This window comes from Thamnophis elegans, chromosome 7 (assembly GCF_009769535.1).
Source record: "Thamnophis elegans isolate rThaEle1 chromosome 7, rThaEle1.pri, whole genome shotgun sequence".
NCBI lineage: Eukaryota > Metazoa > Chordata > Lepidosauria > Squamata > Colubridae > Thamnophis > Thamnophis elegans.
This window is the reverse complement of record NC_045547.1, coordinates 1291824-1317778: the sequence shown is the minus strand read 5'-3', so window position 1 is coordinate 1317778 and position 25955 is coordinate 1291824. Positions and strand designations below refer to the sequence as shown.

General features: G+C 44.7%; 3 protein-coding genes across 3 annotated transcripts; 2 read left to right on the top strand and 1 right to left on the bottom strand.

Moving 5' to 3' along the window:
* Positions 1 to 977: 977 nt before the first annotated feature.
* LOC116511197 lies at positions 978 to 10126 on the bottom strand. Its single transcript, XM_032221066.1, has 2 exons — positions 9188 to 10126; positions 978 to 1922 (listed from the first exon to the last, which is right to left on the bottom strand). The coding sequence occupies exons 1-2, from the start codon at positions 10124 to 10126 to the stop codon at positions 978 to 980; spliced, it is 1884 nt and encodes a 627-aa protein (XP_032076957.1).
* Positions 10127 to 16925: 6799 nt separating this feature from the next.
* Positions 16926 to 17873, top strand: LOC116511747 (olfactory receptor 5V1-like). The gene has a single exon (XM_032221918.1). It carries the CDS (start codon positions 16938 to 16940, stop codon positions 17871 to 17873), a length of 936 nt encoding a protein of 311 aa, XP_032077809.1. The 5' UTR covers positions 16926 to 16937.
* Positions 17874 to 23351: 5478 nt separating this feature from the next.
* On the top strand, positions 23352 to 24299 carry LOC116511196 (olfactory receptor 5V1-like). The gene has a single exon (XM_032221065.1). The coding sequence runs from the start codon at positions 23364 to 23366 to the stop codon at positions 24297 to 24299; it is 936 nt and encodes a 311-aa protein (XP_032076956.1). The 5' UTR covers positions 23352 to 23363.
* The last annotated feature ends 1656 nt before the right edge of the window (positions 24300 to 25955 follow it).

Genomic DNA, 25955 nt, shown 5'->3' with positions numbered 1-25955 from the left:
TGAATTTTGATCTTTTGACTGTTGCAAAGTCCTAAGTTCCTTTTTTCAGTGCTGTTGTAACTTTGGCCACTAAACAAGCTGTATTAGGAAGATTTAAAGTAGGCGAAATAATCAACGGTTTGGAATGGAAAACTGAGTTTGAAAAAGGACTGGAAATAAATTACGAAAATGCAATTGCTGATATGCATATACAGTATTTTTTTTTGAAACTAACATTTGAAAAAGAACAATTGAAAGAAAGGGTTGAAATTTTGGGTTACAACCTACTTACGGAAGGAAGGGAGAAGGAGGTGCCAGAAGAGACTGAAATTGACACTGTGTGATAAAGTAAAGGAGAGTTTTTTAAATAAATTAATGCACAGTTGGTTTATGTCGAGGTGGCGCAGTGGTTAGGGTGCAGTACTGCAGGCCACTTCAGCTGACTGTTATCTGCAGTTCAGCAGTTCTAATCTCAAGGTTGACTCAGCCTTCCATCCTTCCGAGGTGGGTGAAATGAGGACCCAGATTGTTGTTGGGGGCAGATATGCTGACTCTGTAAACCGCTTAGAGAGGGCTGAAAGCCCTATGAAGCGGTATATAAGTCTAACTGCTATTGCTATTGCTATGTCACCAGAGAAATTGTCTAGAGTGTATAAACGCTCATCTAATTAAAATGTTGGAAATTCTCATGCTTGGTGGGTATGTAAAAGTAGAAAGTTCTGGAGGCAAATATATATGCTGTTGATGTTTTAATGTTTTTAACCAGCCTTTTAATGAAGGCAAGCCCACCCCATGCGAGATACAGCAATAGAGTCCCATTAAAAAGAAATAAATAGGACGTTCTCTGTGTCACGGGAACTCTGGGAGTTGAAGTGAACACATCTACACGTTCCCATGGTTAAGGAGCTTCTGGTTCAGAAGTTGACATGCTGGCTGGGGAATTCTGGGAATTGAAGTCCACATATCTTCGAGTTGCCAAGAGTGGGGAAAACACTGTCCTAACCACTCAGAAGTTTTTGTAGGGCCCCTTTGACCTCCTTGTTTCGGAGGCTGTAGATTAGGGGGTTCAGCATGGGGGAGACGATACAATACAGTGTGGAGACCAAGGTGTCCACCTCCAAGGAGTAGCCCGCCCTGGGACGGTTGTAATTCAAGTTGATCATGCCAAAGTACAGGATGACCGTAATCAAGTGGGCAGCACAGGTGGAGAAAGTCTTTCTCCTTCCAGTGTTAGAACGGATCTTCAAAATTGTTGATAGGATGTAGATGTAGGAAATGCTGACAATGACAAAAGGACACAGCCCCGCAATGGCGCTTGCTGTGTGAAGAGCCACCTCATTGACATAAGTGTCACTGCAAGCAATTTTCAAGAGTGGGGGAACATCGCAGAAGATGTGATGGATTTGGTTGTTTCCACAGAAGGCCACATCGGTGGCCAGTGCAGTGTGAATGGCAGAGTCAACCATGCCCCAGATCCATGAAGCTATAGCCAGAGGGACTCGCACCCACTTACCCATGAGTTGAGTATAGCGCAAAGGTTCACAGATGGCCGCATAGCGGTCATAGGCCATCACGGCCAGCAGTGCGCATTCAGTTCCCGCAAAGGTCATGAGGAAGAACATCTGGGCCATGCACTCGTTGTAGGAGATGGTGGGCTGCTGGCGCAGGAGGTTCACCAGGATGGTGGGGAGGGTGACTGAGGAATAACAAATGTCCAAGCAGGACAGATGGCTGAGGAAATAGTACATGGGACTGTGGAGGCGTGAATCCACCTGGATCAAAAGGAGTATGACCGAGTTGGCCACCAAGGTGATGAGGTAGATGGCCAGGAACAGCAGAAAGAAGAAAGGTTGACCTCTGGGCATGCCGGAGAACCCCAGGAACAAGAACTCGGTCACCTGCAGGGTCTGGTTGCCACCTTCCATGATGTCCCTCAAAGGTAGCTGCAGGAAAAAGATTGGAAAATGAGTTTAAGAGGGAGTGATGGAAATGTGCACATTCCTTGTACTAATCGTGACACACAAAGAGATAAAAACGTCACCATTTGTGATAGCATTCCCATTAATTAAATTAAGAAGACTACAGTCCTTAATTCCTCTGAAAAGAGCCAAGCTGAGGAGCTGGTTCTCCTTTGGGGAAAAACCACAGTTAAGCAGAAATGGATTTCCTGATCCATTGACTTCAATAGGAGCAGGAGGATTGGCCTGAAAATTGACTCTCTGGCTGGTGTTTAGGTTGACTATCAAGCTGACGGTTTCGTGGTTCAAAGGCGGAGCCCACAGGAATTGCAGTAAAATTCCCCTTTCTAAAGCGACTGCACAAGGATCGATTCACTTACCTGGGGTCCTTTCTCCACAGTTGACTTTGGGGTTGAAATAGCTCTTTATGGCCACTCAGAAGGAAGCAGCATCTCCAAGTGTGGAGCGTCCAGAGGCCGGACCTTCTCCGGCTGGTTTCATCGCTGGTTGAGCTCTCCTGGGAGACCAAGGACAAGCAACTGGATGGGATAGTCTGGAATCAAACTCAGGACCCCAAAACCCATCCTCCACCCTCACTGCAGTACTTGTTCCATAGTGCGGACTGGAAGGATTCTCTCCAGCGTGTATGAGGAGGGATTCCCACAGAGAAAAGGAGGGATTCCTTTTGATACGTTTTAGGGAAAGAGGAGAAAGCGATACAGTCACGCAGAGACATAACTAAGAGGTGATGTGAATTCAGATATTGACAGAGATCCAACCTCAAGTTCCTTCTCCTGTCTTCTGCTGCTAAGAAAAAACTTACTGTCTCAATACAAGTAAAAACATCAGCCAGGTTTCCATAGAAGGTTTGATAAAGCTTTCTGAGAACGGGAGGTTTTCAGAGAAGGGAGGACTTCAAGGTTCACCCGAGCTACACCCACTCTTTCTGGTTTCTGTTGGGCTGCCACGCACCCCTTCCTCTAAGTATTTCCTTTCCTGACAAGAGTTTTTGGGGAAAGGTTTGAAACCACAGCATTGGGAAGAAGCTTTGCAAGCAAGAGGGAACCTCTGGACTTCCCCAAGAACATCTGGAGGGACTGAACTTTGCTTCGCATGATTAGCCTTCGTTGAGGACGGGGAGAGGCTTCTGGTGATGTTCATGGTCCTTTCAGTGAGGGGGGGGCAGTTCATGCATCTATGTCCCTCCTGTTAACTCTCCCCAGAAGCAATTTGACTCACATGTTATGTGTGAACTGACATCCCAAATGAAACAAGCCTCCCCTTTCTTGGTAAGTGGGTTGTGTGAAGTATCAACCATGAAGAGATGTTCCTCCTGGGATTTATTCCTTCCCTCCCTGCAGCCACACTCCAAACTCTTCCAGGTGACCCCAACCCTCCTTTTGATGGACTAGTGAGGTGCTCATTTTTTCCTTGCTTTGATCAATGACTAATGTTGGTCCTCAGGAGGAATCCAGGACCGTTTGAGCTTCTTCTCCTGACCAGCAAATCCTCCTCTGGAATTTCCCTTCCTCTCCTCACCCCCCCAAAATCTCCGTTGCTTCCCCTCCACTGCTAGGCTCTTCCCAAATTCCTTTCCTTCACATGCAGCCTCTTCCTCAAACCCGTGTAGAAAGGGGCTTTCACTGGTGTCTGTGTGTGTGTGTTTGTGTGTGTGTCCCTGTGTAAAGAGGAGAGGAAGAGGCATGGGGAGTTTGGTACTCAGTAGATGACCCAAGAGTCCCATCCCAAAATATCTGACTTGACACCAAGAACTGAATTGTCGCCATCCTCATGCTTAGGATCAGGAAGCCTCCTGGGAGAAGATCGATTCACTTACTTGGGGTCCTAGGTTCACAGTTGGCTTTGGGGTTGAAGGTGAAATAGCTCTTTATGGTCACTCAGAAGGAAGCAGCATCTCCAAGTGTGGAGCGTCCAGAGGCCGGACCTTCTCTGGATGGTTTCATTGCTGGTTGAGCTGTCCTGGGAGACCAAGGACAAGCAACTGGGTGAGATAGTCTGGAATCAAACTCAGGACCCCCAAACCCATCCTCCACCCTCACTCCAGTACTTGTTCCACAGTGCGGACTGGAGGGATTCTCTCCAGCGTGTAAGAGGAGGGATTCCCACAGAGAAAAGGAGGGGTTCCTTTTGATACGTTTTAGGGAAGGAGGAGAAAGCGATACAGTCACGCAGAGACATAAGTAAGAGGTGATACAACGTCTTCCTCAAACCTGTGTAGAAAGGGGCTTTCACTGGTGTGTGTGTGTGTGTGTGTGTGTGTGTGTGTATGTGTCCCTGTGTAAAGAGGAGAGGAAGAGGCATGGGGAGTTTGATACTCAGTAGATGACTCATGAGTCCCATCCCAAAATATCTGACTTGATACCAAGAACTGAATTGTCGCCAATCTCATGCTTAGGATCAGGAGGTCTCCTGGGCAAAGATCCAGGTCCTTGGCAGTCTCCTCACCACCAATATCTCCATTGCTTCCCCTCCACTACTAGGCTCTTTCCAAATTCATTTCCTTCACATGCAGCCTCTTCCTCACACCTGTGTAGAAAGGGGCTTTCACTGGTGTGTGTGTGTGTGTGTGTGTGTCCCTGTGTAAAGAGGAGAGGAAGAGGCATGTGGAGTTTGGTACTCAGTAGATAACCCAAGAGTCCCATCCCAAAATATCTGACTTGACACCGAGAACTGAATTGTCGCCATTCTCATGCTTAGGATCAGGAGGTCTCCTGGGAGAAGATCCAGGTCCTTGGCTGTCTCCTCACCACCAATACTTTATTTTAGATATTTTCCCCCTCTCTTGGACATCAGAGAAGAATGAGACTCTATTGGACAACCCGAATCGGATGCAATTTATGAACAGAGCAACAACAAAAAAAGATTGATTTTAAAAGGGTGCATGATAAATGTCTCCTTCAGCCTCCCACCCACCGAGGTCCCCTGCTGCAGAAGGACCCAGGTCTGAGCTCCTTTGCTATGGCCTTTCTTTGTGGCCTCCTCACCTTGTAACGGCCTCCAGGATGAAGCTGGTGTGTCCGGCTGCCCTTCCTCCTTCTGCTGCTGCAGTTTTGGAAAGGGAAGTCACAGGGAATCTCTCTCAGTGACTGTCTCTGGGATCCGACGGTGCTACCGAGAAGGGGAGTGGGGGAGAAAGGGAGGGAGGAATTGGCCAGCTCCTCCTGGTATCTGCTTCTGACTTGGGGAGGTCTCTGCTTCTTCCTCCGAGCCTCTTCGAGGGATCAGATGCCCCTAACCCTGTCTGTGTCACCCTCGGAGCCAAATGTTGCCTAAAGAAGAGAGATGATTTCTATGGCGTTCTGGATGTCCCTGAAGATCCACATGCACCACAAGCAGAAAAGCGAAGTAGTTGCACACTAGGGATTCCTCCCTGAGAAAGCTGGAGTGAAAGGCAAAGGGTGGGAGCTCAAACTCAGGACAACCTCCACACCCAAAAGGAGGGATTCTCAGGGGAGGACTGAGTATCTTCTACTTCCAAGACTTGAGATGAAACTATGTTTCCTAGGTAATGTAGATTCTCAATTTTCCTTGGTTAGCATCTTCTAATGCATTGGACTTTAGTTACCATAAGGTCTCAGTCTGCATGGCTGTGAATTATGGGTATTCCAAATAGAATAGAATAACAGAGTTGGAAGGGACCTTGGAGGTCTTCTAGTTCAACCCCCCTGCCTAGGCAGGAAACCCTATACCATTTCAGACAAATAGCTATCCAACATCTTCTTAAAAACTTCCAGTGTTGGGGCATTCACAACTTCTGGAGGGAAGTTGTTCCACTGATTAATTGTTCCCACTGTCAGGAAATTTCTCCTCAGTTCCAAGTTGCTTCTCCACTTGATTAGTTTCCCTCCATTGCTTCTTGTTCTACCCGCAGGTGCCTTGGAGAATAGCTTGACTCCTTCTTCTTTGGGGCAACCCCTGAGATATTGGAAGACTGCTATCATGTCTCCCCTAGTCCTTCTTTTCATTAAACTAGACATACCCAGTTCCTGCAACTGTTCTTCATATGTTTTAGCCTCCAGTCCCCTAAATATCGTTCTTGCTCTTCTCTGCACTCTTTCTAGAGTCTCCACATCTTTTCTACATCGTGGCGACCAAAACTGGATGCAAATATTCCAAGTGTGGCCTTCCCAAGGCCTTATAAAGTGGTATTAACTCTTCACGTGATCTTGATTCTCTCCCTCTGTTGATGCACCCTAGAACTGTGTTGGCTTTTTTGGCAGCTGCTGCACACGGCTGGCTCCTATTTAAATGTTTGCCCACTAGGACTCCAAGATCCCTCTCACAGTTACTACTATTGAGCAAGGTACCACCTATACTGTACTGAGATTGGAAGCTCTTCTAGCCCAAACACCTCCCCAAGGCAGGGTCAATCAGAATGCCACTGTGGTGGTGAAAATAGCCCAGACCTTTTCCCTAATAGCAACAAAATCAGGGTGTAGCATCTCTGCGCTGGATACACTGCCGCAAAACCAAAGCAAGGAAGGAGAAAACAGATCAGCGGGAATATGGATGGGCCACCCTGTTGGGTTTGTCTTTGTTATCAATAATTTTTGTAGCTCAGGGTTGAAATTAGGAGCCCTTGGTGCTCTCTGATCTTGCTTGTTTTCTTGCAGGAACATCATGATGATATTATCTAGTTGGGTAATGAGACATCTGCAAGAAGACAACCAAACTCAGAGAGCACCAAGAATGCCATAGACTTTCTCCTCCTCCTCCTCCTCCTCCTCCTCCTCCTCCTCCTCTTCCTTCCCCTCCTCCTCTCCTCCCCCCTCTCCTCCTCCTCCTCTCTTCCCCTTCTCTCTCCCCCATTCTAATAGTGATGATGTTGCCTGGTTTGGGTAATGAAACATCTGGAAGAACACAACCAAACTTAGAGAGCACTAAGAATGCCATAGACTTTCTCCCCCTTCCCCTCCTCCTCTCCTCCCCCTCTCTTCCCTCTCCTCCCTTTCTCCCTCCCCCATTCTAGTATTGATGATGCTATCTAGTTTGGGTAATGAAACATCTGGAAGAACACAACCAAACTCAGAGAGCACCAAGGATGCCATAGTCCTCCTTACCCTCCCCTCCCCCTCCCCCATTCTAGTACTGATGATGTTACCTAGTCTGGGTAATGAAATGTCTGCAAGGAAACAAGCAAGCTCAGAGAGCACCAAGGGCCCCTTGTGTATTAATTATTTTTGTTTTTCTCTGTTTGTAGTGACTGGATCCCATCTTTGTTTGAGAAAAACCATACACTAAATGTATTTGTTTGGAGCTTGGTTACTCAACAGCTAGAAAGTGCTGACGCGGCACAGCAGTGCCTGCATTTTCTGCATGACATGAAAAAAGTATACCTTCCTCCACCTGTCCTTACCACTTTCTATAGAGGGGCGATTGAGAGTTCCCCGTCGTATTGCATTACTGTCTGGTTTGAAACCATTATTAAATCCACTGCAGAGAGTGGTGAGGACAGCAGAAAAGATCGTTGGGAGTTCACTCCCTTCTATCCAGGACATGACATATAAGTGATGCTTGACCGGGTCTGCAGAATTGTCTGGGATGCCACACATGCTCTCCACAACTGTTTTCCTTGTTACCTTCTGGGAGGGAGCTTGGTGGTATCCGAAGCAGAACATCCAGATTCGGTCACAGTTTTGATCCGTACAACATCACCTGTGTGAACTTTCAGGCTTCCTCGTTCCGCTATGTATTCAAACGTTAGTATTTATATGTTGGGGTGTAGGTGTATGTATGTATGTATGTATGCATGTATGTATGTATACAGCCTATCTATATGTGTGTTATGTATGTGTGTGCTTCTGAGAGCAGGCAACAGAATTCCATTTTTAATTTGTGCCAGAGTGTGTCCACAGTAAAAAATGACAATAAATTATCTTATATATGTTATATCAGAGATCCCCAAACTTGGCAACTGGACAATTCTTGGAGTTGAAGTCCACAAGTCTTAAAGTTGCCAGGTTTGATGACCTCTTATATAAATGCAGCAGGAATGGCAAACTTCTATGCAGGAGAGAAGAAGAAGAAGAGAGAATGAGGGATGCTGAAAGAACGTGGATGGAAGAAAAGTAGGGTTGTTGGTCATATGTAGAGAGGAGATGAATAAGAATGACAAACAGATCAATGAAGGAGGAATATCTGAGGGTGGAAGTTCATTTTCTGAACTTCTGGTTGGTTTCATTGCCAGGATAGGTAACATCTTTAGTGGAGTTTAAGAGAGGTTGGTGTTCTTCTACTTATAGGAGCTTCGTGTGGTCAGTAACTCTTGTGATGGGGAGGTCATGCCAGGTGAGGATTTTGCGATGGGGTTTGGTGTGGGTCATGCTGAAGATGTTACCTAGCCTGGTAATGAAAATTTGGGAAATCAACCCATGAACTCAGAGGATGAACCTCCACCCTCATCCTCCACCTGAGCTACAGATATCCCCCACTATCACAAAGGAACCATGAAGGGTCTCCATGCCCAACTTCTTCACTGCCTTTGTCTTGCTTGACAAGTGACACAACAGCCCACAGCCCTGCCTGAGGTAGTGGAAGTGGAAAAAGAGCTGCCTCTTCTTTTAGTGGGCTATCAGAAGCTTCTTCCTCCTAATTAAAATTTGGGGTCTCCAAGATCTGCATACCTGCTGTTCCACTCAGACGGGGAATTCTGGATGTATTTAGGGTGAAACCAATGAAAATTCAGAAAAAAAGCATAGCCCTTGTCCAAGATATACATCTTTTATTCCAATTGTTCTACTCACCATTTGTCATAACTCATTATCCCACACAGCCTTCTCCTTGTAGTTATAAATCTAGTATTTTGGGATAATGGGATGCTATTGTCCCAAATCCTTGATTGGCTAGCAAAAAGAGGATGGACATTCAATAATTTTTGCTCATCATTTTATAAAATCTGAAACAACCATAGGGAGGTGAAAGGGGGACATTGGAGAGGGAAAAGATCCTTCTGGAAATGCCTTGAGTAGAATATCACAGATAGGTGGGGGAAAGTTCTCCAGATCTTTTTTCCCCCTTTCCCCTTTAAATAATTAAATCAAAATGAGGACATAGGAAGGAAGGAGATGGCAGGTAGAATCCAAAATGTCATTGAGCCAATCAACCTTATTGGAATTTACCTCTACACAATCCCTCAGTCTGGAAAACCTGTTGCTGCTCTACTAAACAGGATATGCAGAGAGGCTAGGAAGGAGACCAAAGGTTTTCCTTCAGTACTTTCCAAGACATCAATCATCTTTCTCCTGAATTTGCAGAAGCTTTTGTAGGGCCCCTTTGACCTCCTTGTTTCGAAAGCTGTAGATTAGGGGGTTCAGCATGGGGGGGACAATACAATATAAGATGGAGATCAAGGTGTCCACCTCTAAGGAGTAGCCCGCACTGGGACGGTTGTAATTCAAGTTGATCATCCCAAAGTAGACGATGACCGTAGTCAAGTGGGCAGCACAGGTGGAGAAGGTCTTTCGCCTTCCAGTGCTGGAACGGATCCTCAGAATTGTAGATAAGATGTAGACGTATGAAATGATGACGAGGAGGAAAGGGCTCAGACCCACAAAGGCGCTTGCTATGTGAAGAGTCATCTCATTGACATAAGTGTCGCTGCAGGCAATTTTCAAGAGAGGGGGGACATCGCAGAAGATGTGATGGATCTGGTTGTTTCCACAGAAGGCCAAATCGGTGGCCAGCGCAGTGTGAATGGCAGAGTCAACCATGCCCCAGATCCATGAAGCTGTAGCCAGAGGGACTCGCACCCTAGTACTCATGAGTTCTGTATAGCGCAAAGGTTCACAGATGGCCGCATAGCGGTCATAAGCCATCACGGCCAGCAATGCAGATTCAGTTCCCGCAAAGCTCATGAGGTAGAACATCTGGGCCATGCAGTCATTGTAGGAGATGGTGGGCTGCTGGCGCAGGAGGTTCACCAGGATGGTGGGGAGGGTGACCGAGGAATAGCAAATGTCTAAGCAGGACAGATGGCTGAGGAAATAGTACATGGGACTGTGGAGTCGTGAATCCACCTGGATCAAGACGAATATCATTGAGTTGGCCAACAAGGTGATGAGGTAGATGGCCAGGAACAGCAGAAAGAGGAAGGGGCGTCCTCTGGGCATGCCAGAGAAACCCAGAAACAAGAACTCGGTCACCTGCAGGGTCTGATTGACACTTTCCATGAGGTTCATCATGGAAATGATGTGTTGGACAAAGCTGGAACACCGTGGAATTCAGAGTTATCGGCTGTTCTCAAATCACAGCATGAAGGAGAAACTTCCCAAGCAGGAGTGAACCTCTAGAATTCCCCAAAGGCCATCTGGAACAATAAAACAATGCTTTGCATGAATAAAAAGAATCATCAGGTAGGAGAGATGATTCTGGGGGTGTTTATGGGTTTAATTAAGTAAGTTTGCAAATACAAACCAAATTAACCCCTCCATTCAGCTCTTCCCCAAGGCCATTAGACACACATGCTATCTGTGACCGGGTGTTTCCCCATTTGCATCCCTTTGCAAAGATGCAGAATGGGAATGGTTGATGATGCACACAGTGGGGAAGGAGTCCACCGACTGGGTCTCCCCAAGTTCCTTCACCTGTTTTGAGGGCTCACTGAAGGGACTCATCCAGTCCAGGGGAGGGTGGCTGAAGGTAATAAGCCCCATAGAATTATGGGGAGTGAAAGTAATGAAATATTGATCGATGGTGCAGAGACAAGCTTGGGAGTCATTAGTAAAAGGTAAAGGTTCCCCTCACACATGTGCTAGTTGTTCCCGACTCTAGGGAGTGGTGCTCATCTCCGTTTCAAAAGCCGAAAAACCAGCGCTGTCTGAAGACGTCTCCATAGTCATGTGGCCAGCATGACTAAATGCCAAAGGCACATGGAACACCGTTACCTTCCCACCAAAAGTGGTTCCTATTTTTCTACTTGCATTTTTTACGTGCTTTCGAACTGCTAGGTTGGCAGAAGCTGGGACAAGTCACGGGAGCTCACTCTGTTATGTAGCACTAGGGATTCGAACCCCCAAACTGCCGACCTTTCTGATTGACAGGTTCAGAGTCTTAGCCACTGAGCCACTGCATCCCTATAGGGTATCATTAGGAGAGGCTCCTAATAATAACGGTGCAAATTCACCCAAGGAAAGTTTTGGTTGCAGCATTTGGGAGAATTTGAGCAAAGAATAAACGAATCAGGAATTCTACCTTTGCATGGTGCTTATCATGCGCAAGTGCGTGTTTGTGTAGCCCACTTCAGTTGTCAATGTAGCTCAATTTCTGGGTGCCCACAGTCCCCGAAGCCACCATCCCACCACTGACCTGGGGCATCAAAGCAGCACAAGGTCCTCTAGCCAAGGTGAAAACGAGACCGGTGTTACATGAAGGAGGAGATGCAGCCACTCGGTCTGCTTAGAGCCTTCTGGAGAGAGAGAAAGGATTTTCCTCCCTGCAGAGGAAGACTTCAGGGGTGTTTTCCACCCAATGTGACCTGGATGAAAAGGCAGAGGGGGGGAGGGGGCTTCACAGGAAAAGACTCTGATCTTTGCTTCACTTCTGTCTCCTTCTCCTTCCCCAGACCTTCATCAGACCTTCTCTGGACTTTCTCCTCCCCTCTGTGTCTTCCTGCTACACAGAATAACAGAAAAAGAGAGTTGGAAGGGACCTTGTAGGTCATCTAGTACAACCCCACCCCACCCCACCCCACATCATTTCTGACAGATGGCAGTCCAGTCCCTTCTTGAAAGCCTCCAGTGATGAAGCTCCCACAACTTCTGTTCTATGGGTTGATTGTTTCTCACTGTCAGAAATTTTCCCCTTATTTCCAGGTTGAATCTCTCCTGAATCAGTTTCCATCCATTGTTCCTTGTCTGGCCTTTGGGGGCTTTGGAAAACAGCTTGACCCTCTTCCTCCTCTCTGGGGCAGCCCCTCAAATATTGGAAGAATGGTATCATGTCTCCCCTGGTCCTTCTCTTCACCAGACTAGCCATGCCCAGTTCATGCAACCGTTCTTTGAAGGTTTTAGCCTTTAGAATGAAAGCTTTTCTATTTTTTCCCCAATTCGTGTAGCTTGTTCAATAAAATACCAGAAAGGACCTTTTCTCCTTTTGAGGGTAGTGGGAGAGAAAGCTTAGCTCCACTAGGCATGAAAAAAGAGAGGTGAGCTTGTTCTCACCAAAAACATTTAATTTATGCACTTTCCAGACAATGGTTGGTGTCGAGGTGCATTTGAAATGGTTAGTGCATTAATCCCCCTCACACACAAACACTCTCTTTGCCCCTTGAGTTCCTCACCTGGATGAAGCTAGAAGGTGTAGCTTCTTCCTCCTTTCCTACTCCTCAGTAGACCTTTCTGTCTTGAGGAGGGTCTCAGTTACTTGCTCTCAGCCTCTTTCCAGCATTGGAGATCCCATATCCGCCCTGCATTCGTCCTGTGTGACAAATGCTGGTGAAAGAAGAGACACAATTTTTATGGCGCCTGACACGTCCCTGGAGGTGACTTGCATCACCAAGGAGAAAAACCGAAGCAGCTACATGCTTCTCACTAGAGAGCTGCTTATGAAAGCTTTGGAACTTTGGGATAAAGTTTGGAAGAGGAGAACTTTGACCAACAACCACAGAGAAGAGGATGGAATGAATGTCCTCTGGACTTATGGGAATAAGTCCAGGACATAACCTTCCATGCCTGGTGCCTTCAAGTTGTATTTGCCTTCAGTTCTCATACTTCCTCAGTCTATGTCGCTGGGAAAGAGATGAGTTGAAATATTGCAGCAGGCTCTGAGATAGAGAAGGCCAAGGATGAATCAACCCAATTGATTGCCTTCAGAAGTTGTGGGAGCTTCATCACTGGAAGCTTTCAAGAAGAGAGTGGGCTGCCATTTGTCAGAAATGGTGTAGGGTCTCCTGATTGGGTGGTGTGGTGTGGGATTGGACTCAAAGACCTACAACAGGGGTCCCCAAACCTGGTAACTTTAAGACTTGTGGACTTCAACTCCTAGAATTCTCCAGCCAGCTGGCTGGTTTACATTGCCACGCCTGCTCGGATGCTCTTCTGTAGGAAAGTCACTGCAGGGTCCGAAGGTCCTTCAAGCTCTTGGTGCGGCAGGGAAACAAGTGTGGTGTCAGGTTTCCAAAAGATGCCCTGATTGACAGCAGCAATCCAAGTCATGAAGTGCCCCAGTCATGAATCTCCCCACCAACGGAATGGCAGCCCCAAGCCTCTGAGAGCGCCAGGGATGACACATGACCTGCATGGCTGAGACTCTCCCTGGGCACCTCAGAGAACTTAGGACCAGGCTCCAGAGTGGTGAGCAGCAGATAATTGCAAGTCATGCAAATCCCTTCATTCCACAGCCTTTCTCTCTTGCTGCATCAGGTTTCTCAAGTGGAACAAGAGAGAGCCGAGGTGGCGCAGTGGTTAAATGCAGCACTGAAGGCTACTTCAGCTGACTGCAGTTCAGCAGTTCGACTATTCAAATCTCACCGGCTCAGGGTTGACTCAGCCTTCCATCCTTCCGAGGTGGGTAAAATGAGAACCCGGATTGTTGGGGGCAATATGCTGACTCTGTAAAACCACTTAGAGAGGGCTGAAAGCGCTATGAAGCAGTATATAAGTTTAACTGCTATTGCTACAATTAGAATTTCTACCACAGCGCTGTTTTTATCTAAGGCCAATTTCCTCTGCCCTGGAGCAGCAGAAGAACCAGATGAAGTCTGGAGAAGCAATCAAACCCTGCCGTAATCTCTGCTCTGTGGTCCTTCGCTTCATGGGTGCTGGATCTGATTTTGCTTCGTTTGATGAGCCAGAAGCTCAAATAAAATCTGTCCAGCATGACAAGTTAGTTTACTGTATTGTTATTGCACCTCGTATATCGAAATTAAATGCCATGTTCAATCAGAGGTAGGTTGCTCCCGATTCGGCTGAATAAGTCATGGCAATTCGGCCTGGGTTGTAGAACCGGTGGTGACCCAGGCTGGCCATGCCCCCAAACTAGTTCCCTGGTCTCTTCTGCCGTTGCCAGCATGTTTCTGTGCATTAAACGCCAATGAAGCGAACCGGTACCATTGGATACGGGAACCCACCCCTGTCTTCAATGTACATCATACATAAAAAATGAAACACAAGCACACATCCTTCGCATTCTATACAATTGAATTGAAAACCCTGATTGATACTCCATTAATATTACATTATATCATGGTGTTCAACATGGTTACTGTCCTGGGATAGAAGCTGTTTTTCAGCCTATTTCTCCTTGTTTTTATTATCCTGTACCGGCTGCCAGATGGTAATAGTTCAAAAAAAAAAGGTGCCCAGGATGAGATGGATCTTTAAGGATGTTTTGAGGTTCCTTGAGGCAGCAGGAGCTATTCAGCTCTTCCAAAGAGGGGAGAGGGCAACCCATGAGTGTTTGGGCAATGACATTGGCCCTCTGGAGCTCTGTCCCATCTGCCACTGTGAAATTGGCAAACCAGACACTGGTGCAGTAAGTAAGAATACTCTCTATGGTGCAGCGGTAGAAGGTCACCAGCAGTTTTTCCTACAGTTGTTGTTTCCTGAGAAATCTCACGTTGTATAATCTGTGCTGGGCCCTTTTGACCAGGGCTGCAATGTGAGCAGCACTGGTAGGGCCTCTTTTATAATAACACCCAGAAACTGAAAACTGGCCACTTGCTCCACTCGGTCTCCATTGATGACAATTGATGGCTGGATGTCTTATCTATTCCTTCTGTAGTCCACTATAAGCTCCTTGGTCTTATTGGGATTAAGGACCACGTTATTGTCTCCACACCACAAAAGCAATTGGTTTCATGGCAAGTCTCATTTATTGTGCAAAGCCAGAAGATTGTTGAGGTTTGAAGCTCAAGAACATCCGTTGATGCTACGACACTTTCTTCCATGTTCATTTCCCTTCAGTTGGAGTGTTGGGTAGCTGCTGGATCTCAGAACCACTTTCCTGTCCCCAAAACTGAATTATTTGGGTAGCTGAGATACCTATACTCCCAGCATCCTTTGCTCATCCTTCCCAGGAACACCCTTCCACCATCGTCACAATGAGACAGTCCAGCAAGACTTGAAAGGACAGAAGTCATAGTTAAGTGGAGTTCATTGTGTCCTTCAAGGTTGAGGTTGATGATAAACCCATAAGTGGCATGGGGAAATGGCCACTGAATTCTGGGATGACTAACAGTGGACTCTTGGATGGCCACCTCAGAAGTTACCCATGAAAAACAGATGATTGTGTTTTGGGAACAGAGACGAGAGAAGCAACGCATTGGACCATGTTGTCCTCATATGCTGAACCTCTCACGTTTGACTCCAGTGGGTGGACATCGGGGGGGGGGGTCATCTTTGGCTCCAAGAATGGAGGGTGATGCCAGTCTCCCTGACCAGATAAAAGTTATGAGAATTTCATGTGCAGCAACATCTTTCTCTGGTTTCTTTTCTTTTAAAAAAAATTGAGTCAGATGTTGTCTTTTGTGCTGTTTGGTTAATATCATATATAACACTAATCAAAATTATATATTGTACATTTAGGCACTGAACAGTGTGCCTTAGCAAGAAGGCAATGGCCTTTACTAGTTTTGCTGTGGAGGGAGGGAGGGAGGGAGGGAGGGAGGGAGGAAGGAAGGAAGGAAGGAAGGAAGGAAGGAAGGAAGGAAAGAAGAATGATTTAAACATTACATTTTATAACATGTGCTTGGATTCATTTCTGGAACACCAGCTACAAACTACAGTGAGAACTGAATTCTGATTTCTCTTCCTGACTAGCTACCTTTCAATGCAGAATGAAGTTGGTTAGCTTTGCTCTCCTCCTTCCCCTTTCTCCCCCAGCTCTGGCACAACTAAACGAACCCTGTGCCAGCTAACAAATCCCAGTTGTGAGTTTGCCCCAAGAGGGTCGCTGCTGAGTGTCCTCCCAGCTCTACTCCCTGCAGGAATATTCTCAAGGTCTGCACACCAAGGCACATTTTCCCCCATGAGTTACCACTTGTCACAGATAATGCAGGAACCAGGAGTGCTGCTTCTGTTTTGGGAATGAACTTCTAAACATCTCCCTTCCTGCTCTGTGGGCAGAGTTTTGGCTGAGCCAGCTCTCAACTCTTTGTGTCCAAATCCAATGGTGGGAGAACTTGGGGAGAAGGTGATGCTTCTTCTGCCACAGCTGAGGTCTTCTGAGGGGGGGTTGACCAGTACAGGTGAGTCACTTTCTGGTCCATCCAGCATCCTGAATTTCAACTTGGAAGGGAAAAGAGGTAGTGTCCTATGAAGACCTTTAGGAAGGTCAAGAAGGGTAGGTGTCTTCTGTGTAGAAACTGAGTATAAGACAGGCGTTCATCTCCCATGGAGATTACGACATGTCCAAGGGCATAATTTTGGATTGGCTGAGTCCCACATTTATTGATAAATATGTAGCTTGTATCAGAGTTTTTAAATATACGATACAATGATTGTGATATAACATCTGCCAGCTCCTTCAGAACTCTGGGGTGTAATCCATCAGGTCCCAGTGATTTATATTCATAAAAATCTGGCAATCCTCTATTACCATTTTCTTGCTTTTTAAATTTTTAATTTTAGTCTGCCTTTTACTGTTATAGGCCACAGTTTCTTTTCGAGTGAAGACTAATACTAAGAATGAGTTGAGCAGCTCTGCTTTCTCTCTGCTGCCTGTCACTTCCTTTCCTTCTTCTCTCTTAGTGGACTGACTGTTTCCTTGATATCACCCTGGTGCTAATTCTAATTCAAAATAACAGAATAATAGAGTTGGAAAGGGTGTTGGCTTGGAAGGGCCGGGCAGGGCAGGGCAGGGCAGGAGGGAAGGAAGGAAGGACCCAAAACACCCACCTCTATATATTTGACCCTTAATGCAGATTATCTTCGGTTATAAGGGATCCTTCAAATTTCATTCTGCACATATTGAAAGAGCAATCTCTTTCTCACTGTGTTTCTTCCGTTTGTTTCTCTCTCTTCCCAGCTGTCCCCTTTCTTCCTCATGGATTCACAGAACAAAACCAAAGGGACAGAATTCATCCTCCTTGGCTTCTCCAACCTTTTGAGCCACCAGGTCCACCTTTTCTTGGTCTTCCTGGCTGCCTATTTGGCCACGCTGATGGGCAACCTCATGATCATAAGCCTGGTTCTCCTGGATTCCTGCCTTCACACCCCCATGTACTTCTTCCTCAGCCAGCTCTCCTGCTTCGATATCTGCCTTTCTTCTGTGATGGTACCAAAGATCTTGGTGAACTTCCTACGCCAGCAATACACCATCTCCTACAACCAGTGCCTGGCACAAGCCTTCTTCCTGATTGGCTTTGCGGGATGTGAGCCGGCATTGCTGGCCGTCATGGCCTATGACCGCTATGCCGCCATCTGCCAACCTTTACACTATGCCCACCTGATGAGGGGCAAGTTGTGTGTCCAGCTATCTGTGGCCATCTGGCTCTGGGGCTTCCTGGACTCCTCTATCTACACTGCTCTGGCCTCCAGGTTGGAGTTTTGTGGAAACAACAATGTTCCTCACATCTTTTGTGATGGTCCCCCATTACTGAAAATTGCCTGCAGTGACACGTCTGTCAATGAGTTGGTCACTCACATCACTGGCACCTTTGTGGGTCTTGTCCCTCTTCTGCTCATCGTCCTGTCCTATTTCTACATTTTGTCCTCCATCCTGCAGATCCGCTCCAAGATCGGACGCCGCAAAGCCTTCTCCACCTGCGCTTCACACCTTGCTGTAGTGACTCTCTTTGTGGGAAACGCTTTTGTGAACTACAACCAGCCCAGTGCTGGCTACTCTCTGGAGGTGGACACCTTCATCTCCATCATGTTTTGCGTCGTCACCCCCATGTTGAACCCCTTGATCTACAGCCTTCGCAACAAGGAGGTGAAGGGGGCCCTAAAGAAGGTTCTCAGCTGCAGGAGAACAGCATAATTTTCGCTCACTTACTGACAATCAACATTTCTTGTGCTGTCTGGGGGGGGGGAGTTATCCTTTGCTGTTGGAATATTCTGCTATGCGGATTTGAAGAGGGTTTGTTAAGAAATGTTTATATTCTCTTTAGCTTCTTTTTTATTTTATCTCATCCAAAATAGTTTGCATTTTCTCTTCACTTTTTTTTTGAGTTCACTATTATATTGTATAAAATAAGTTCTTGTGTTGGTGAGATGGTTAACAAACAATCCAAATGAACGAATGAACAAATGACAGTTTTACTTGCACCCCAAATTATTTTGAAATCAGTACCTTTATTTACATTATTAAAAAAAGATTTTTGATTTCTTTTTGCTATTCTGCAACAACATTCCATCTCATCTCCCTCTGTAGCACAAGGGTGGGGAACCTTGAACCTTTTATGACTTGTGGACACTACTATCAGCATCACAGCATAAACCAGGAGTATAAACAAGGACTTTCTGAGGCTCCCCACTTCCAGTAGACACAGGATGTCAGCCTCTGCTTCCCTTACTTGCTATCGGCTGCCGTAGAAACGGGGAGGGTGGGGGCATGGTATTTGGGATGGGAATGAATGGCACAGGAGGTGATATGGCAAAGGGAGTTTTCTTCTCACCATCTTCTGCGCATGCTGATGGTCGGTGTTTGGACCTGGTCAAGGCCAACCGTCCTGCATACCAACCTGATGACGCTGTCTGGAGATGCAACCCCCATGACACCTTAGGGAGGTGGAAGCTATCAAGAAGAGAATGGGCTGCCATTTGTCAGAAATGATGTAGGGTCTCCTACTTGGGTGGGGTGGGTGGGTGGGGTTGGACTCAGAGACCTACAACAGGGGTCCCCAAACCTGGTAACTTTAAGACTTGTGGACTTTAACTCCCAGAATTCTCCAGCCAGCTGGCTGGTTTACATTGTCACACCTGCTCGGGTGCTCGTCTGTAGGAAAGTCACTGCAGGGTCCGAAGGTCCTTCAAGCTCTTGGTGCGGCAGGGAAACAAGTGTGGTGTCAGGTTTCCAAAAGATGCCCTGATTGACAGCAGCAATCCAAGTCATGAAGTGCCCTAGTCATGAATCTCCCCACCAACAGAATGGCAGCCTCAACCGTCTGAGAGCGCCAGGGATGACACATACTCTAAGTCAATTGTTTTCTTATGGAGATATTTTTATAAAATTCATCTTGTTTTTTGTTAGGTGCATAAATTGCAATTAAGAGTATTTTCCTTACGTTGTCCATAATTTCCACCATCAAAATTTTTCCATCCTCATCCGTATAAATTTGTTTCGCAGGGATTTTATCTTTAATATAAAAAGTCACCCCTCTTTTCTTACGGTCCGCCAAAGAGGTGAAAGTTTTGCCAAGTTTTGGTTGTACTAATAAATAATCGTGTCTTTGCTGAATGTGTACTTCTTGTAAGCAGATTATATCTATTTTTAGCTTTTCTAATTTATGGAATATTTTCCTTCTTTTGATTACCGAATTAAGTCCATTTACATTGATTGAAAGCAATTTTGTTCCTTCTGTCTTTATATTTTATAATTAGGGTTTTTAGCTGGAATTGTTCTTGGTTCCCATTGTTCTCTAATCTCTACCCCACCTACAGCACCTTCTACAATGTCAATCCCACTTATGGCCCCTTCCACCTTCTCAGATTCAGTTATAGGTATGTCTAACAATTGCACCAGAAGTTCTTCTTTTCCAGATTTCTCAGCCTTTCCTCTCAGATGTTCTGTATAAAAGGCTTCTGCTTTCTCAATCGTATCAATTCTGTATCTTTGTCCTTTCCATATAAATTTTAAACCTTCCAGTATCAGCCATCTATAATTGACTCCTAATTTGAGTAGAGTTGTAGTCAAAAATTGGTATTTTCTTCTTTTTTCTCGCACTCTTCTAGGAATTTGCTTTCAACTTACAATCTCCTTGCCTTTGTATTCCAATTTTCTATTTCTTATTTTTTGCAATTTTTGTAGTTTTAGTGCTTTTTTAGTAAATCTTACATGGACTTCCCTTGGAAGAGAGTTTCTCATTGCATTTCTTGTATTTACTCGAAATGACTCATCTATACAATCCAGCATCTTCTCTGGGGATATCTCTAACACATCCATCAAGATTTCAGATATTCGACTTTGACTTTTTCTTTCCCCACTGGTGTGGGCATGTATTGTTTAAGAAACAAAAATTATTATTACCATTATCTTTTTTTAAATAATAATTATAGTCAAATGAAAATAGATATATGATGATGGTGACATGTATGAATATTTGAGTTAAAATGCTGGAGCTAACAGGAACTATGTTTCTTGACTGTGGAAGAGATGCGCAAAAGTCTATTTGTAACCAACTGATACACTTTTTATAGCATGTAAAGAAGGATGTTGTATTTGTTTTAAATTAAAAATTAAAAAACTTTAATTAAAAAAAAGATTTCAGATATTATTTGTGGCAGATTCTCTCCCTTTTCTTCTGTTATATTTTGAAATCTTAAAAAAATACTCAGAACGCTCCATCTCCCATCCTATTATTACGCTGCTTTCTATTTCTATTTCAATCAATCGACTGTCAAGTTCTTCATCCCTCTTCTCTCTTTGTTCCTCTTTTTCAGCATTTTTTTGCATTCTGTCTTCTTGTTTGACAATCCAGTTTTGTATAGTTACCATATTTCCCTATGTTTGATCTAATTTCTGATCTATGTTTCCAATTCGCTGATCCATTGTCTCCATCCTCTTTTCCATGTTTTCAGACTTCTTCACTAGTTTATCTAGCTTTTCATCTGTTCTTGTTTGTAGTTTTTGTAGTTTTTCATCGGTGCTTGTTTGTAATTTTTGTATTGCTTGCATAATTGTCTCTAGTGTTGTAGCCTTCTCTGTTTCCTACAGTTGTTGTTTCCTGAGAAGTCTCAGGTTGTATAATCTCTGCTGGGCCCTTTTGACCAGGGCTGCCTTATGAGTGGCCCAGGCCAGATCCTCTTTTATGATAACACCCAGAAACTGAAAACTGGCCTCTTGCTCCACTCGGTCTCCATTGATGAGAAAGGGCTGGATGTCTGAGCTATTCCTTCTGTAGTCCACTATAAGCTCCTTGGTCTTATTGGGGTTAAGGGCCACGTTATTGTCTCCACACCACAAAAGCAACTGGTTTCATGGCAAGTCTCATTTATTGTGCAAAGCCAGAAGATTGTTGAGGTTTGAAGCTCAAGAACATCCATTGATGCTACGACGCTTTCTTCCATGTTCATTTCCCTTCAGTTGGAGAGTTGGGTAGATGCTGGATCTCAGAACCACTTTCCTGTCCCCAAAACTGAATTATTTGGGTAGCTGAGATACCTATACTCCCAGCATCCTTTGCTCATCCTTCCCAGGAACACCCTTCCACCATCGTCACAATGAGACAGTCCAGCAAGACTTGAAAGGACAGAAGTCATAGTTAAGTGGAGTTCATTGTGTCCTTCAAGGTTGAGGTTGATGATAAACCCATAAGTGGCATGGGGAAATGGCCACTGAATTCTGGGATGACTAACAGTGGACTCTTGGATGGCCACCTCAGAAGTTACCCATGAAAAACAGATGATTGTGTTTTGGGAACAGAGACGAGAGAAGCAACGCATTGGACCATGTTGTCCTCATATGCTGAACCTCTCACGTTTGACTCCAGTGGGTGGACATCGGGGGGGGGGGTCATCTTTGGCTCCAAGAATGGAGGGTGATGCCAGTCTCCATGACCAGATAGAAGTTGTGAAAATTTCATGTTCAGCAACATCTTTCTCTGGTTTCTTTTCTTTTTTTATAAAAAAATTGAGTCAGATGTTGTCTTTTGTGCTGTTTGGTTAATATCATATATAACACTAATCAAAATTATATATTGTACATTTAGGCACTGAACAGTGTGCCATAGCAAGAAGGCAATGGCCTTTACTAGTTTTGCTGTGGAGGGAGGGAGGGAGGGAGGGAGGGAGGGAGGGAGGAAGGAAGGAAGGAAGGAAAGAAGAATGATTTAAACATTACATTTTATAACATGTGCTTGGATTCATTTCTGGAACACCAGCTACAAACTACAGTGAGAACTGAATTCTGATTTCTCTTCCTGACTAGCTACCTTTCAATGCAGAATGAAGTTGGTTAGCTTTGCTCTCCTCCTTCCGCTTTGTCTCCCAGCCCTGGCACAACTAAATGAACCCCGTGCCAGTTAACAAGGCCCAGTTGTGAGTTTGCCCCAAGAGGGTCGCTGCTGAGTGTCCTCCCAGCTCTACTCCCTGCAGGAATATTCTCAAGGTCTGCACACCAAGGCACATTTTCCCCCATGAGTTACCACTTGTCACAGATAATGCAGGAACCAGGAGTGCTGCTCCCGTTGTGAGAATGAAGTTCTAAACATCTCCCTTCCTGCTCTGTGGGCAGAGTTTTGGCTGAGCCAGCTCTCAACTCTTTGTGTCCAAATCCAATGGTGGGAGAACTTGGGGAGAAGGTGACGCTTCTTCTGCCACAGCTGAGGTCTTCTGAGGGGGGGTTGACCAGTACAGGTGAGTCACTTTCTGGTCCATCCAGCATCCTGAATTTCAACCTGGAAGGGAAGATAGCTAGTGTCCTATGAAGACCTTTAGGAAGGTCAAGAAGTGTAGGCGTCTTCTGTGTAGAAACTGAGAATAAGACAGGCGTTCATCTCCCATGGAGATTACGACATGTCCAAGGGCATAATTTGGGCTGGGCTGAGTCCCACATTTATTGATAGAATTTAAAGAAAGTTGTATCATATTTTTTAAATATACGATACAATGATTGTGATATAACATCTGCCAGCTCCTTCAGAACTCTGGGGTGTAATCCATCAGGTCCCAGTGATTTATATTCATCAAAATCTGGGAATCCTCTATTACCATTTTCTTGCTTTTTAAATTTTTATTTCTAGTCTGCCTTTTACTCTTATGGGCTACAGTTTCTTTTCGAGTGAAGACTAATACAAAGAATGAGTTGAGCAGCTCTGCTTTCTCTCTGCTGCCTGTCACTTCCTTGCCGTCTTCTCTCTTAGTGGACTGACATCCACTTAGTGGACGGACATCCACTGACATCACCCTGGTGCTGATTCTAATTCAAAATAACAGAATAATAGAGTTAGAAAGGGTGTTGGCTCTGCCAAATGGTTTTGATGCCAAGCTTGGAAGGGATGTTCCTGGGAGATTCTCAGCATGACAGAAATGCCAAGAATCAAGAAGGAAGGGCAGGGCAAGGCAAGGCAAGGCAAGGCAAGGCAGGGCAGGGCAGGGCAGGGCAGGGTAGGGCAGGAAGGAAGGAAGGAAGGAAGGAAGGAAGGAAGGACCCAAAACACCCACCTCTATATATTTGACCCTTAATGCAGATTATCTTCAGTTATAAGGGATCCTTCAAATTTCATTCTGCACAGATTGGAAGAGCAATCTCTTTCTCACTGTGCTTCTTCCGTTTGTTTCTCTCTCTTCCCAGCTGTCCCCTTTCTTCCTCATGGATTCACAGAACAAAACCAAAGGGACAGAATTCATCCTCCTTGGCTTCTCCAACCTTTTGAGCCACCAGGTCCACCTTTTCTTGGTGTTCCTGGCTGCCTATTTGGCCACGCTGATGGGCAACCTCATGATCATAAGCCTGGTTCTCCTGGATTCCTGCCTTCACACCCCCATGTACTTCTTCCTCAGCCAGCTCTCCTGCTTCGATATCTGCCTTTCTTCTGTGATGGTACCAAAGATCTTGGTGAACTTCCTACGCCAGCAATACACCATCTCCTACAACCAGTGCTTGGCACAAGCCTTCTTCCTGTTTGGCTTTGCGGGATGTGAGCCGGCACTGCTGGCTGTTATGGCCTATGACCGCTATGCCGCCATCTGCCAACCTTTGCACTATGCCCATCTGATGAGGGGCAAGTTGTGCATCCAGCTGTCTGTGGCCATCTGGCTCTGGGGCTTCCTGAACTCCTCTATCTACACTGCTCTGACCTCCAGGTTGGAGTTTTGTGGAAACCACCAGATTCCTCACATCTTTTGTGATGGTCCCCCATTACTGAAAATTGCCTGCAGTGATACTTCTGTCCATGAGTTGGTCACTCACATCACTGGCACTTTTGTGGGTCTTATCCCTCTTCTGCTCATCATGCTGTCCTATTTCTACATTTTGTCCTCCATCCTGCAGATCCGCTCCAAGATCGGACGCCGCAAAGCCTTCTCCACCTGCGCTTCACACCTTGCTGTTGTGACTCTCTTTGTGGGAAACGCTTTCGTGAACTACAACCAGCCCAGTGCTGGCTACACCCTAGAGATGGACACCTTCATCTCCACCATGTTTTGCATTGTCACCCCCATGCTGAACCCCTTGATCTACAGCCTTCGCAACAAGGAGGTGAAGGGGGCCCTGAAGAAGGTTCTCGGCTGCTGGAGAACAGCATAATTTTCACTCACTTATTGACGATCATCATTTCTAGTGCTGTCTAGGGGGGAAGTTATCCTTTGCTGTTGGAATATTCTGCTATGCGGATTTGAAGAGGGTTTGTTAAGAAATGTTTATATTCTCTTTAGCTTCTTTTTTATTTTATCCAAAATAGTTTGCATTTTCTCTTGAGTTTTTTTTTGAGTTCACTATTATATTGTATAAAATAAGTTCTTGTGTTGGTGAGATGGTTAACAAACAATCCAAATGAATGAATGAACAAATGACAGGTTTACTTGCACCCCAAACTATTTTGAAATCAGTACATTTATTTACATAATTTAAAATAACATTTTTGATTTCTTTTTTATATTCTGCAAGAACATTCCATATCGTCTCCCTCTGCAGCACAAGGTTGGGGAACGTTGAACCTTTTATGTCTTGTGGACACTACTATCAGCATCACCATCAAAATTTTTCCATCCTCATCAATATAAATTTTTTTGCGGGGATTTTATCTTTAATATTAAAAGTCACCCCTCTTTTCTTACAGTCTGCCAAAGAGGGGAAAGCTTTGCCAAGTTTTGGTTGTACTAATAAATAATCGTGTCTTTGCTGAATGTGTACTTCTTGTAAGCAAATTATATCTATTTTTAGCTTTTCTAATTTATGGAATATTTTCCTTCTTTTGATTACCGAATTAAGTCCATTTACATTGATTGAAAGCAATTTTGTTCCTTCCATCTTCATATTTTATAATTAGGATTTTTAGCTCTAGTTGTTCTTGGTTCCCGTTGTTCTCTAATCTCAACCCCACCTACAGCACCCTCCACCTTCTCAGGTTCAGTTATAGGTATGTCTAACAATTGCACCAGAAGTTCTTCTTTTCCAGATTTCTCAGCCTTTCCTCTCAGATGTTCTGTATAAAAGGCTTCTGCTTTCTCAATCGTATCAATTCTGTATCTTTGTCCTTTCCATATAAATTTTAAACCTTCCGGTATCAGCCATCTATAATTGACTCCTAATTTGAGTAGAGTTGTAGTCAAAAATTGGTATTTTCTTCTTTTTTCTCGCACTCTTCTAGGAATTTGCTTTAAAATTACAATCTCCTTGCCTTTGTATTCCAATTTTCTATCTCTTATTTTTTGCAATATTTGTAGTTTTAGTGCTTTTTTAGTAAATCTTACATGGACTTCCCTTGGAAGAGAGTTTCTCATTGCATTTCTTGTATTTACTCGAAATGACTCATCTATACAATCGAGCATCTTCTCTGGGGATATCTCTAACACATCCATCAAGATTTCAGATATTCGACTTCGACTTTTTCTTTCCCCACTGGTGTGGGCATGTATTGTTTAAGAAACAAAAATTATTATTACCATTATCTTTTTTTTAATAATAATTATAGTCAAATGAAAATGGATATATGATGATGGTGACATGTATGAATATTTGAGTTAAAATGCTGGAGCTAACATGAAGTATGTTTCTTGACTGTGGAAGAGATGCTCAAAATTCTATTTGTAACCAACTGATACACTTTTTATAGCATGTAAAGAAGGATGTTGTATTTGTTTTAAATTAAAAATTAAAAAACTTTAATTAAAAAAAAGATTTCAGATATTATTTGTGGCAGATTCCCTTTTCTTCTGTTATATTTTGAAATCTTAAAAAATA

What these genes read in the sequence shown, in the direction of transcription:
- LOC116511747 (XM_032221918.1), top strand. Translation starts at nt 16,938, where the DNA reads ATGGATTCACAGAACAAAACCAAAGGGACAGAATTCATCCTCCTTGGC.
- LOC116511197 (XM_032221066.1), bottom strand. Translation starts at nt 10,126, where the DNA reads ATGGAAAGTGTCAATCAGACCCTGCAGGTGACCGAGTTCTTGTTTCTG. An exon ending in AAATTCAGGAGAAAGATGAT is followed by an intron (nt 1,923 to 9,187) that starts TGATGTCTTGGA and finishes TTTTTCCTGCAG; the next exon opens with CTACCTTTGAGGGACATCAT.
- LOC116511196 (XM_032221065.1), top strand. Translation starts at nt 23,364, where the DNA reads ATGGATTCACAGAACAAAACCAAAGGGACAGAATTCATCCTCCTTGGC.